At 39.4% G+C, this 10,533-nt stretch overlaps 1 protein-coding gene across 1 annotated transcript; it reads left to right on the forward strand.

Annotated features, from left to right (window-relative positions):
• Positions 1-4,208: 4,208 nt before the first annotated feature.
• Positions 4,209-7,941, forward strand: LOC125747761 (troponin I, slow skeletal muscle-like). Its single transcript, XM_049023237.1, has 6 exons — positions 4,209-4,283; positions 4,512-4,553; positions 4,683-4,814; positions 5,030-5,119; positions 6,352-6,534; positions 7,071-7,941. The coding sequence occupies exons 1-6, from the start codon at positions 4,209-4,211 to the stop codon at positions 7,167-7,169; spliced, it is 621 nt and encodes a 206-aa protein (XP_048879194.1). The 3' UTR covers positions 7,170-7,941.
• Positions 7,942-10,533: the final 2,592 nt, after the last annotated feature.

Raw genomic sequence — 10,533 nt, forward strand, 5'->3', positions numbered from 1 at the left:
TTCCGCCTGCTAACGACTTCTGCAGCTAGACCGTCTTGAATGGGCGCGATAAGTGATATTGACACACATGTATTTTATATATGAGAAATTAAGTGTGTTTATATACACCTTTATAATTAGCTTGTTTGCAGGCTAGTCTATTGACATACTCCCTTTTGAACGTTATGCATACTTGGGTACATTTGTGTATGGTGTATATTTATGTATTTTTCTCATTCTACCAGTAGCTGGTACCATGATTAAAGCTATTGTAATTTCTCAACAGAAATGCAATCTATGGTTAAAAAAGTCATTTCTGTGTTATAATTATATGCTGTCATGTCATTATCATCATTGTTGTACACCCTTGTAAATTAATTATACTGTATATGTAACTACACCGTATTTATTAATTGATAATAATTTATCCATCTTTATTGTAACATTTGTGTTACCGGTGTACATGCCGAGCAAGTGTACAACGGAATTTAAGTTCATGTAAAGTCCAAAGGGCAGCGGAAAAAAGGACAGACAATGTAATACAAAAAAAAGTTACACATAAAACGGCACTTTAAAATTTGAAGGAAGGGGAAGTATGTAAACAAAATCGTGTAACCAAGTACCAAACAATAACTTCAGTTTACAGAGCAGAAGTAATAACGAACGAGCCGGGCTGTGTGAACATGTGCCCAGTGGGTCACGGCTTGAATGGAGCATAAATCTTCGAGTATGACTATTGTCTAAATCATAATCCATGACTAAGATGAGTTTTTCTCTAAAATGTTAGTTTGTTCATAAATGTATGCTTATGAAACTAATATCAAAATCTGTATTCTAAAATAAAAAGTAACTTCTTACTGTATCTGCTCCTGAAGTTCAACAAACAGAGCATCATGCTAACAACACAAAAGTCAGTTTATATATCCCAGGGGACATAAATTTTAACTCTCCCCTCTACGGAAAGTTGATTTGAATGAAAATATCAGATAAATGAGTAAACTGTAAATTATGTGTCATATCTGGTTGCTGATTTCAAAATTGACCTCAAATGCATTGCTTGTTGAGATTGTTCTCAGAAAAACTAGTTTAGTGGCCTTATTTTGACTGAATCAGATATGGCTAGACTGAATGTCAATGCCTTAGACGATCTGAGATGTAGCCTACTAATAGGTGTGTATATATTTAGTGCGTGAGGCTGTTCTCACCAGGAATTTTTGCCATCCTCAGAAGCCAGCTGTGCCCTTTGTGCCAAGCTGCCAGCAAGCCGCATGAAGGTCACGGGCCAGGATAGGGGCTAAATCCACCTAAACAATTTAATATCCAATAAAAACAAACAAATGGGGAATATGATCCATTTATTTATTTTAACCACATTCTTTCTATTCTCTGCACTACCCAGTAAGTCTAGTAATGCATTGTCATTTTGTGCCGTATACTATACTTAAAGACTGGCGTCTTTAAAATAGTTTTCAATGGTGTTACAATTACAAATGTGTCACTATGCACATTTAGCTTGTTTGTTTGGTTGCCTTAGATTCAGTTTGTTTGTTTTTTGATGTTTCACAGACAGGGAGCATGTCCGACCTCAGTACAATGAAAGATGTAGCTGTAGGAAACATGCATTGTCCACAAGTTACAAATGGCTGTGTAAGGATTACCGACTAATGGCATGAGCATCTGCTGCTGTCTGCCACAAGTGTGATGACAAAACATTTGTCAGGGATTCTTTTAAATGACCTTTCCGTGGGGAAACTGGAATGTGCATCAGTGGGGCTGTTTGTACTGTGAGGCAGTGTGCAACAACAATGAAGCCAAGATATAAGCCTGGAAAAAGCAATCTTTTAGAATTCTGCTTTTTTTTCTGCTACATTATTACAGTTTTTTGAGGTATTATTTTAAAGCTGCATTTTAAAGGGTCAGAGTTTGTATTTAGTTGTATTGCCTTCGCGTTTCAAATTCATATTCATTGCTCTGTGTTTGTATGGAAGTAGCAGATTGGGCATTGCATTATTTGAAATATGGCATTAATACTTTATTGAAATCATAGAAATATTTTGTTCTTTGGAATTTGCATTTCGTTTTTTGGGAAAAAAAAACAAATCAGTTAATTATAATAGAATAATATTAACCAATTATCCATCCATCCATCCATTTTCCAAACCGCTTATCCTACTGGGTGGTGGGGCGTCCGGAGCCTATCCCGGGAACAATGGGCACGAGGCTATTAACCAATTATAATTTTTTTAAATAAATTTGTAAATCTACAAACTGTTGCTTGCTCAACATATAACAGCATCATTATATTCTTTGGAAATTAAGGATATATATATATATATATATATATACACACACACACACATATTATCCCCTTAATTTCCAAAGTATGGAACACGTACATCGATATATGGTACTTCATTGATCCCTAGAAGAGGATTAAGATTATATTATACTGATAGTATACCAATGACATACAGACAAAACGAGCAATTTAAAATGTCTTTTCATCCTGGCCACCCAGTTTGATTTTATACTTTAGTATAGTCTGAGTGTCCTTGTTCTTTTGTGTGGAGTCATTTTTGTTTAATGGTCTTCAAGCTTAATAAGATTAACTTTTCCAATGATTCGATAAATCGGGTGTCATGATTTAAGACACAGTTCCTCCGACTGGATACACCATTTGGGTATTGTCTGATGCTTGCCAACAGGTCATACCATTCCATTTCTATTGTGCTATATTTACTGTCCAATAGGTGTTAAACCTTAACGACCCACAGTACCCCAGCCCCTTTTATTGCTATTACTGCTGTTCCCTCATATCAACAGGTGACAATTCATTTTTTCTTTCTCAGGTCCGGCTCTGCTGGATTTTCCACGAATCACTCAATTGACTACTATCTCAGTGTAAAAGGCTTTAAATAATAGCAAAGGTTCTTTTTGCTTTGCAGTTTTTTTGTAACAGTGCATTTTAAGTGTTCTTTGCCACTTAACCTGTTGTTTTCTTTCAAAGGGTGTCACGATGTCTGAGTAAGTACACCTTTCAAGCAGTGGCGTACATGATAGAATATTTTATGATGATTGCCAAGTGTAGCAGTGATTTATAATTTCCCATTTCCTTTAATTTGCACGTTCGATGATGTGGTACTGCAGGAGCAATGCATCTTTTCATTAGTTTGATTCTGTGCTTTTACAAGTGCCTCTGGTGTTAAATGTGTCCACACATAATCTAAGCACTTTGGAAAATGTTTGAACTCGATAAATAGGAAGATAGCATTTATATCATGTTGTGATCCTGCTTTAAAATGCATTTCAAGTCACCTGCATTTTGCTAATATTTCAATTACAACCCCTGTGACCTGTAATTACACAAATGAGTTCCTTTCAGACCCTCAGATGCATTAACCTTGCCCTCTTTATTTCTGCTGTGTACGTCTGTCTTACTTGTCTGTTCCATTGCCTTTATCTTCAAAATTGAAATGACAGTGAGGTAAGTTTGTATTCAACATAGTAAAACATAACCAAAGTATTATATTCTTTTGTTCACATATATTCTCATACATTTCAACACATAAGTAACCCACATGAAGAAATGTTTATAAAGTATATTTAGCTGTATTCAGCAAAAATATTTCTGGAGTATCTATAAATCATTTTGAGTGAAATGCAAATAAGTATGTAAAAAAATATTTTAAATACTTTTTTTCTGACATACTTTGCAGTATCATTTCTACCATTGGTGGACAGTAACTTAGTAGCCAATGCATTACTGCTGACTGCTTGCGAACCTGTTATACGCATCTATCACAGCTTTTCTTGCAACATAACATGCAACTATCATATTGCATTTCTGGGAAAAAAAGATGAGATACTTGCGCCACACATGGGGATGTTTAACAGTAAACCATCGATCCATTTCTGCCTCCACTTTAGATTAACTGCTCTTCCAGCCTATTCAGTGAATCACAAAGTGCAGGATGCCAGCTAATCGCCTAGAGACACACACTCACACGCTAAGGGAAATTCAAAGATACTGATTCACCAACTGCACACTTATACACTGCAGGGGGGGGTGGTCAAGGGAATGTCATGTAAACAAAGAAAAAAAACACATAAACTTCACACATGGGTGGGAGAATCGAACACAGCGTTCTTCTCCATCACACTGTGCTTAAATTTAGTGATTTTTCATTTAGTGCTTGGTCCTGGGTGGTTTGTTTTCCGTAACGAGATGAATGTTACTCACCAGTGTCTTTCCCAAACAGACGCGCAGTGTCCCACGACCACTTCATCCCAAAGGGGAGGCTAAGGTACGTTGCACTACTTATAATACCAACTCAGTACATTTACAATCACAAAAAAGTATTGAACAAGTAAATTTAATGCCATCCACAACACAGCAGTTAAATTAGTGGTGGTGTCCACTACTAAAAACTACCCTCAGTGTTACTGTCATTTCAAACTTCATCGTTCTTGTACTTAAAATTCAAAATCATATATTTTTTGATGATAACACCAGTCACCATGTTTTCTGACAGCCAAAGTCGAAGATATCAGCCTCCCGTAGGCTTTCTCTGAAGGTGAATGACTGGACCATGCCAGCCTGCCGCAAGAGAAATGTTTCCTCCTAACAATCTTTACAATACAACCATTCTTAACAATCCATTGAAGAGATCATATTATCATATAACATATAATCTTCTGCTCAGATCTTGCTCCTGACCAGGGCCCAGGAGGACCTGGATAAGGAGAAGTTGGAGAGGGATGAAGAGAAAGTGCGGTACCTGGGTGAGAAGATGGCCCCTCTCCAGTTTTCAGGCCTGTCGATGGCAGAGTTGCAGGTGAGAGACACCACAAATTGTCCATTGCTGAATGCACAGCACAGGGGTTCAGTAATGACTGGAAGGTAGGACAGAGTCACAAAGGTGCTCAGAAACAAATCATGGCTCAGAAGACTTATGGGGTGCGTTTGCAAATGGGTGAATCCCACCATAACTCAACCAAAGGCTTAACTAGGGCCCAAATGCTTATGTGGTTTCTTGGTTTCTTCACACAGAATCTTTGCAAGCAACTTCATGAAAAAATCGACGTTGTGGACGAAGAGCGATACGACTGTGAGGCGAAAGTGGTCAAGAATAATAGAGATGTACGTATTTCCCAACTTGGGCCATGTTGTAGTGACTAACAACCTTCTATCGCTGCTCCATTGAAAGGGTACTTACTTCCTGCATGTGTGTGTGGTACAACAGCTGCACAGTTGCAGAGAAGGCGCCGCTCCAGAGAGTCGTCACTACAGCTCAGAGAACTACTGGTTGTACTCTCCCCACCCTAGAAGAACTTTACTGTGTGCTTTCTGCTGCTCTAAAAAGGCAAAAAAAAAAACCTTAATGACCCAACACATCCACGTCTGTTTGAGTTTCTGTCCTCAGACAGGAGATTTAGAGCAATAAAAACAAGGACAAACCAGTTAAAAAACAGTTTTTATCCTAAGGCAATTATGCTAGTGAATGCTGAAATGAAATTATCTAAATGCTCGTGTTATCAAAGAAAGGGGAGTGTGCACACTATCTATCAATCATGCCTTTTGCTAAAAAAACAAGGTAGTGTTATATTGTGTGTTCTAATGGTGTTTTTGTGGTCTTAACTTCTCATTGTACCGCCAATGCAGAATTTGTTACAATGCATTCATAATCAATGAAAAATTAACTGACATTTAATAACATACATTGTTCCTCACGGTTATTTTGTGAAGATACGTCTTCAAAAGGTGATTAGTAACTGCTGGTCTCCCTAGGTGATCGGTAAGTGCTGGTCTCCCTAGGTGATCGGTAAGTGCTTGTCTCCCTAGGTGATCGGTAAGTGCTGGTCTCCCTAGGTGATCGGTAAGTGCTGGTCTCCCTAGGTGATCGGTAAGTGCTGGTCTCCCTAGGTGATCGGTAAGTGCTTGTCTCCCTAGGTGATCGGTAAGTGCTGGTCTCCCTAGGTGATCGGTAAGTGCTGGTCTCCCTAGGTGATCGGTGAAATTGTCATACTGCTGCACAGGAACTTTGTGCCTAATTATACATTTTAGTTTCTAATAAGCTTGGGCAATATTAAGGTAATAGGGGATATCAAGTGGATGGAGATGTTTCCTCAAGAAATAAAGTGCCATTTGATGATATTCATCATGGGAGAACCCCCCCCACCCCCCATGCTCTGTTAATTTTATCGGCAAGATTTCAAAATAATGGAATAACTGTGCTTTTGAAAACACTGTATACCGCAATATAATGTCCGAAAGGTATGACGGTATGAAAAATGAGATATCGCACAAGCCTAGCTTCTAGCCTGTCTTGGATCTTTATCTGCTCACCATTACACGGTTCTTACTCGGCTCAGATCCATGAGCTGAAGCTTAAGGTCCAGGACCTGGGTGGGAAGTTCAAGAAGCCGGCGCTCCGCAAAGTGCGTGTATCTGCCGACGAAATGATGCGCGCTCTTCTGGGCTCCAAGCACAAAGGTTCCATGGACCTGCGCGCCAATCTCAAGTCCGTCAAGAAGGAGGACATCAAGCAGGAGAAGGTGCCGCTCCTGGGCCGTTTTGTGGCCTTTAAGCAAGAGAGTCATATAAGAATAATACCCTCCCAACATCCTTGATTGAATATTCAGCAATTAGTATAAGTAAATGAGCACTGATCAATAAATGCATCCATGGAGTGGAGCTTAAGCATCTAAGCAGTGAATAGCCAGCTAGCCTAGTTCAGTAAAATGTAGCCTGACATGCAGTTTTTTAGTAGCCAGTAGGCTAGTGTTCAGATATTTTCGTCCTTGCCCTCCATCTAAATTATTCCCTTCAGACTAGGCCCATAGCCAGAAATAAATTTCATGGGGGGTCTGGCAACCTTACCGATTTTGCCAGTCTGGGCAGGGGGGGAGAATACCACTTGGTAGATTTTACTCAAGCAAATTTTGGGGTTGTTAAAACTTATTATTTTACTACCTGGCTACGTGTCTTATCAGTATTTGTTTGGGGGAGGGGGTTCTACGTGGTAAGAGGGCAATCTTCATTTCCAGCTCGGAATAAACCCCTCAACAGTTGCATGTACCTTTTCTTGCAGGTGCTCACTACCGAGGTTGGGGACTGGCGTAAAAATGTGGAGGCTATGTCCGGTATGGAGGGCAGGAAGAAGATGTTCGATGCCGCTGGTGGCCAGTGAGCTCTGGGATGCACGACACACTTCACTAAAGACTGGAAATGCATATGAAGAAATTAGAAAAAGAGACGTTTTTATTTTATCTCTGGGTGTATACTACAGACAATGAAATCTTAGCACAAAGGCTAGGGGTGTGCAGAGCTGTGTTCTAAAGTAACTGAGATGTACTTTAGCGTAGCTACTAACTAAGAGGCAATAAGAGTGACGGGACCTTTTGGGTATCTCTCATGTTTAGTTTGAAACGCAGCATGAAACACAATGCATGGAGATTACATGGTATATACTCTGGAGTCAGGAACAATGGTTAACTGAAATATGATTTGGAACTACCCCTGAAAAGACTAATCGCTTATACACTTCAAACTGTTAATGCCATCAAGGTCAGAATGCAGCTAACTGACATGGCCACGCCTGGATCTCTCTCAGGAGGACGTTTGTAGCAGCTACAGCATTTTACATTGTGCTTCACCGTCCTTCTTTCCATTCCTCATTCACCCTTAAGTGAACCTTGACTCAATGGTGTAACAATTAGATGCCATGAGAAGGATTCCAGATTTTCAGGAATAAACTGCAAAAATAAGGGAAAATCACTCAAAAGTCCCCTTAGATTACAAATGGTTAACATTTTCAGGCTGTTTATTATATGATCATACCCTCTAAGGTTGTTGAAACGAAACAGTGTTTACAGTACTTATACAATAATTTTAAATCATATAATATATAATATAATTGCTGAAAATAACTGAACTGCTAATAAACAAAGAATCAGTCTTGATCTGGTGTTTTATTTTAACCTAAGCACCATGCATGTGTGAACTGTGTTTTCACAATATGCTATTACTCTCATGGAAGTTTTGCTGTGGAATACTATAAAAATAAAGCACACAAATACTCATTTTACATTATAAATCACGTATTTAATTGATCTTTGAGGACTTGCTTAGATGCTGCCTTTCCGTAAAGGTATTTACATCTATTTACACAGCTATAGTAATTCAAGTTAATCAAAATTACTGTAACACAGCTTCACTTGGGTACTTAAACCAGCAAACCTTTACGTTTATCTCCATGGCCTTAACGGCCTCGCTGCCCTCTGCCCAATCGCAATTGGACTTCACGGCTCAGGACTCAGTACGTCAACAGCATTCTCAAAATAAAAACCACAAGAGAATTTAGCTTTATAACACTGAGCGTATCGGTTCAATGTGTAATACGGAGAATAGAACTAGTGCTAAACCCATAACACTGACCGGCAGGTCATGGGCTATTTTTAGTGCTTGAGCAGCAGCGATGAATTCCAGCCATCGACAATAGTAAGCTGTGAGAGGTAGAGAGGGGATGGTGGTGCAAACGGAATGCTGGTTGGATCGTCACCGAGAATCCCATGTCTGTGTAGGATGAGGGTGCTGTCTGTGAATGGCGGTTTAAATGTCTGACCCTGGATGATTCCTGGTATTACTGCTATTTTCGCTCCCCCAGAAGCATTTGCAAAGAAGAGAGTAGTATTGCACCAACATTTCACTCACTCTCCATACAGCAGTATGATTCATCCAGAAGAGTCATGCTATGATCTGTATTAAATAGTCCTCTGATCCTGAAGCATTGAAGACATTATGACATCAGTGCATCTTTGCAAACCAGTCGTGCTGATTTTAAAATTATTTATCAAGTGATACATTGCTACTTAAATAACCTTGGTTAATTCCTGTCCGACAGTCATAACTACCTGAACTGAAAAAACAAAAACTTTTCAAAACATAAATGTTTAGAAGGTGAATAATAGACAGGCGACAAACCAATGACAATGATTTTACTAAGTCATGTGACGTCATGTCAAGTCATGTTATGTTAAATCATATTATGTTATGTGGAAAATATGGCTAGTAGTCTTTTTCCCATCTCTTCTCCCCTTCAACGTTTGGCAATTCTCCAGAATTTTTTTGTATTAAATGAATTATCCCATAGTTCTGTCTTTAGAACTGAAATGTTTGTCCTTTCATGAATGTTGCATTGTGGGTTCAGGAGGAACATCATTTAGTTTCACTTTGTATTGCATTGTAATGAAACAATCAATCTTATATGAACCCTATTGAGGGTGAGCTTTGAACTTTGAAATTAAAACTGGTGGGACAGGGAAGATAACAGAGAGAAGTGAGAGTGTACAGTCGATTGTTAAAGTACAACTGGCATATTAGACTGTCTTTAGTCTAAGGAATACCTCTTCACATGCTGGGCTCCATTTTATAGGGTTGCTGCTAGTATTGGTGATGAGGTTTGTAAGCAACGGTTGCAAACTACGGGATAAATGTTCTGTACCGTCCCGTAAGACCTAGAAAAGTACAAACCTATTTCTTTGTTCTTAGCCATAGACCATTGAGCATTGATGCCACATTGTCCACTTGTCGGTGAATCTGCTGCACTCCGAGTTGGAATCGAAGATCTTCTTTTCTAGCCAGACACATTTGCAGAGGTTCAGGATTAACCCCAACGTTCGAATCGTTTTCTGTATGCTGCAGGGATGGCGGATATGGTCTTTCCATGTCATGCTGTAGATGATTACATCATCTGAGTAAGCTGTAAAATAGACCTTACATCCTTAAAGGACAAGGTCTATTAAATGGTGCAAGGTGGCTGGGAGTCCATGAAGACCAAATGGCACGACCGTAAAATGATGTAGACCTGAAGGTGATGTGGGTGCAGTTCTCTCTCTCGACTGCTCATCCAAGGGCACCTCTCTGTAGCCTATATCACAAGCTATAATATACAGAGCACGGCCAATTCTCCGTAATAGTTCATCCATTTCTGGCATGGAATTCACACCAAATTTTGACACATAACTGACTTTCTGAAAATCATCACAAAGGCATATGGAGCCATCTTTTTTAGGGTAATAACCTGATGATTTTCTCCTTCATTGCAGTTCACTGCTGCACAGAGGTGGTGGGTATATGCAGGTGAACCATTTATATCCACCTCTTAAAAATGTATTTATTGTATACCCAGTGGATAATGGCATATACATCATTATATAGTATAACAGTATACCCACCTATTAAGACACCACTGCACCGATGGTGGTGCATCTTTGAGATGTACAGCATCCATTACCACATCAGTGCATCCTGTCCTGGAAAAAAACTGCAAACTTGCCAAACATGGTCTGAGATTGAGCTCAGCTGGTGCTGAGACAGTGGGCGGCTTAATATTTTCTACTTCCTTATAGCCCTCTTCTGCTTCCATTTTAGTAAGGGTCCCGCAGGTTTGATGTCCCTTGTCATTGAAGCTTCAGGAGGTGCCAATCACCTCCATTTATGGGTGTTCCTGCTACGGAGCACCTGCGCATGCCCAGTAAGAACCGGCAGTTTTA

This window comes from Brienomyrus brachyistius, chromosome 1 (genome assembly GCF_023856365.1).
Source record: "Brienomyrus brachyistius isolate T26 chromosome 1, BBRACH_0.4, whole genome shotgun sequence".
Taxonomy (NCBI): Eukaryota; Metazoa; Chordata; class Actinopteri; order Osteoglossiformes; family Mormyridae; genus Brienomyrus; species Brienomyrus brachyistius.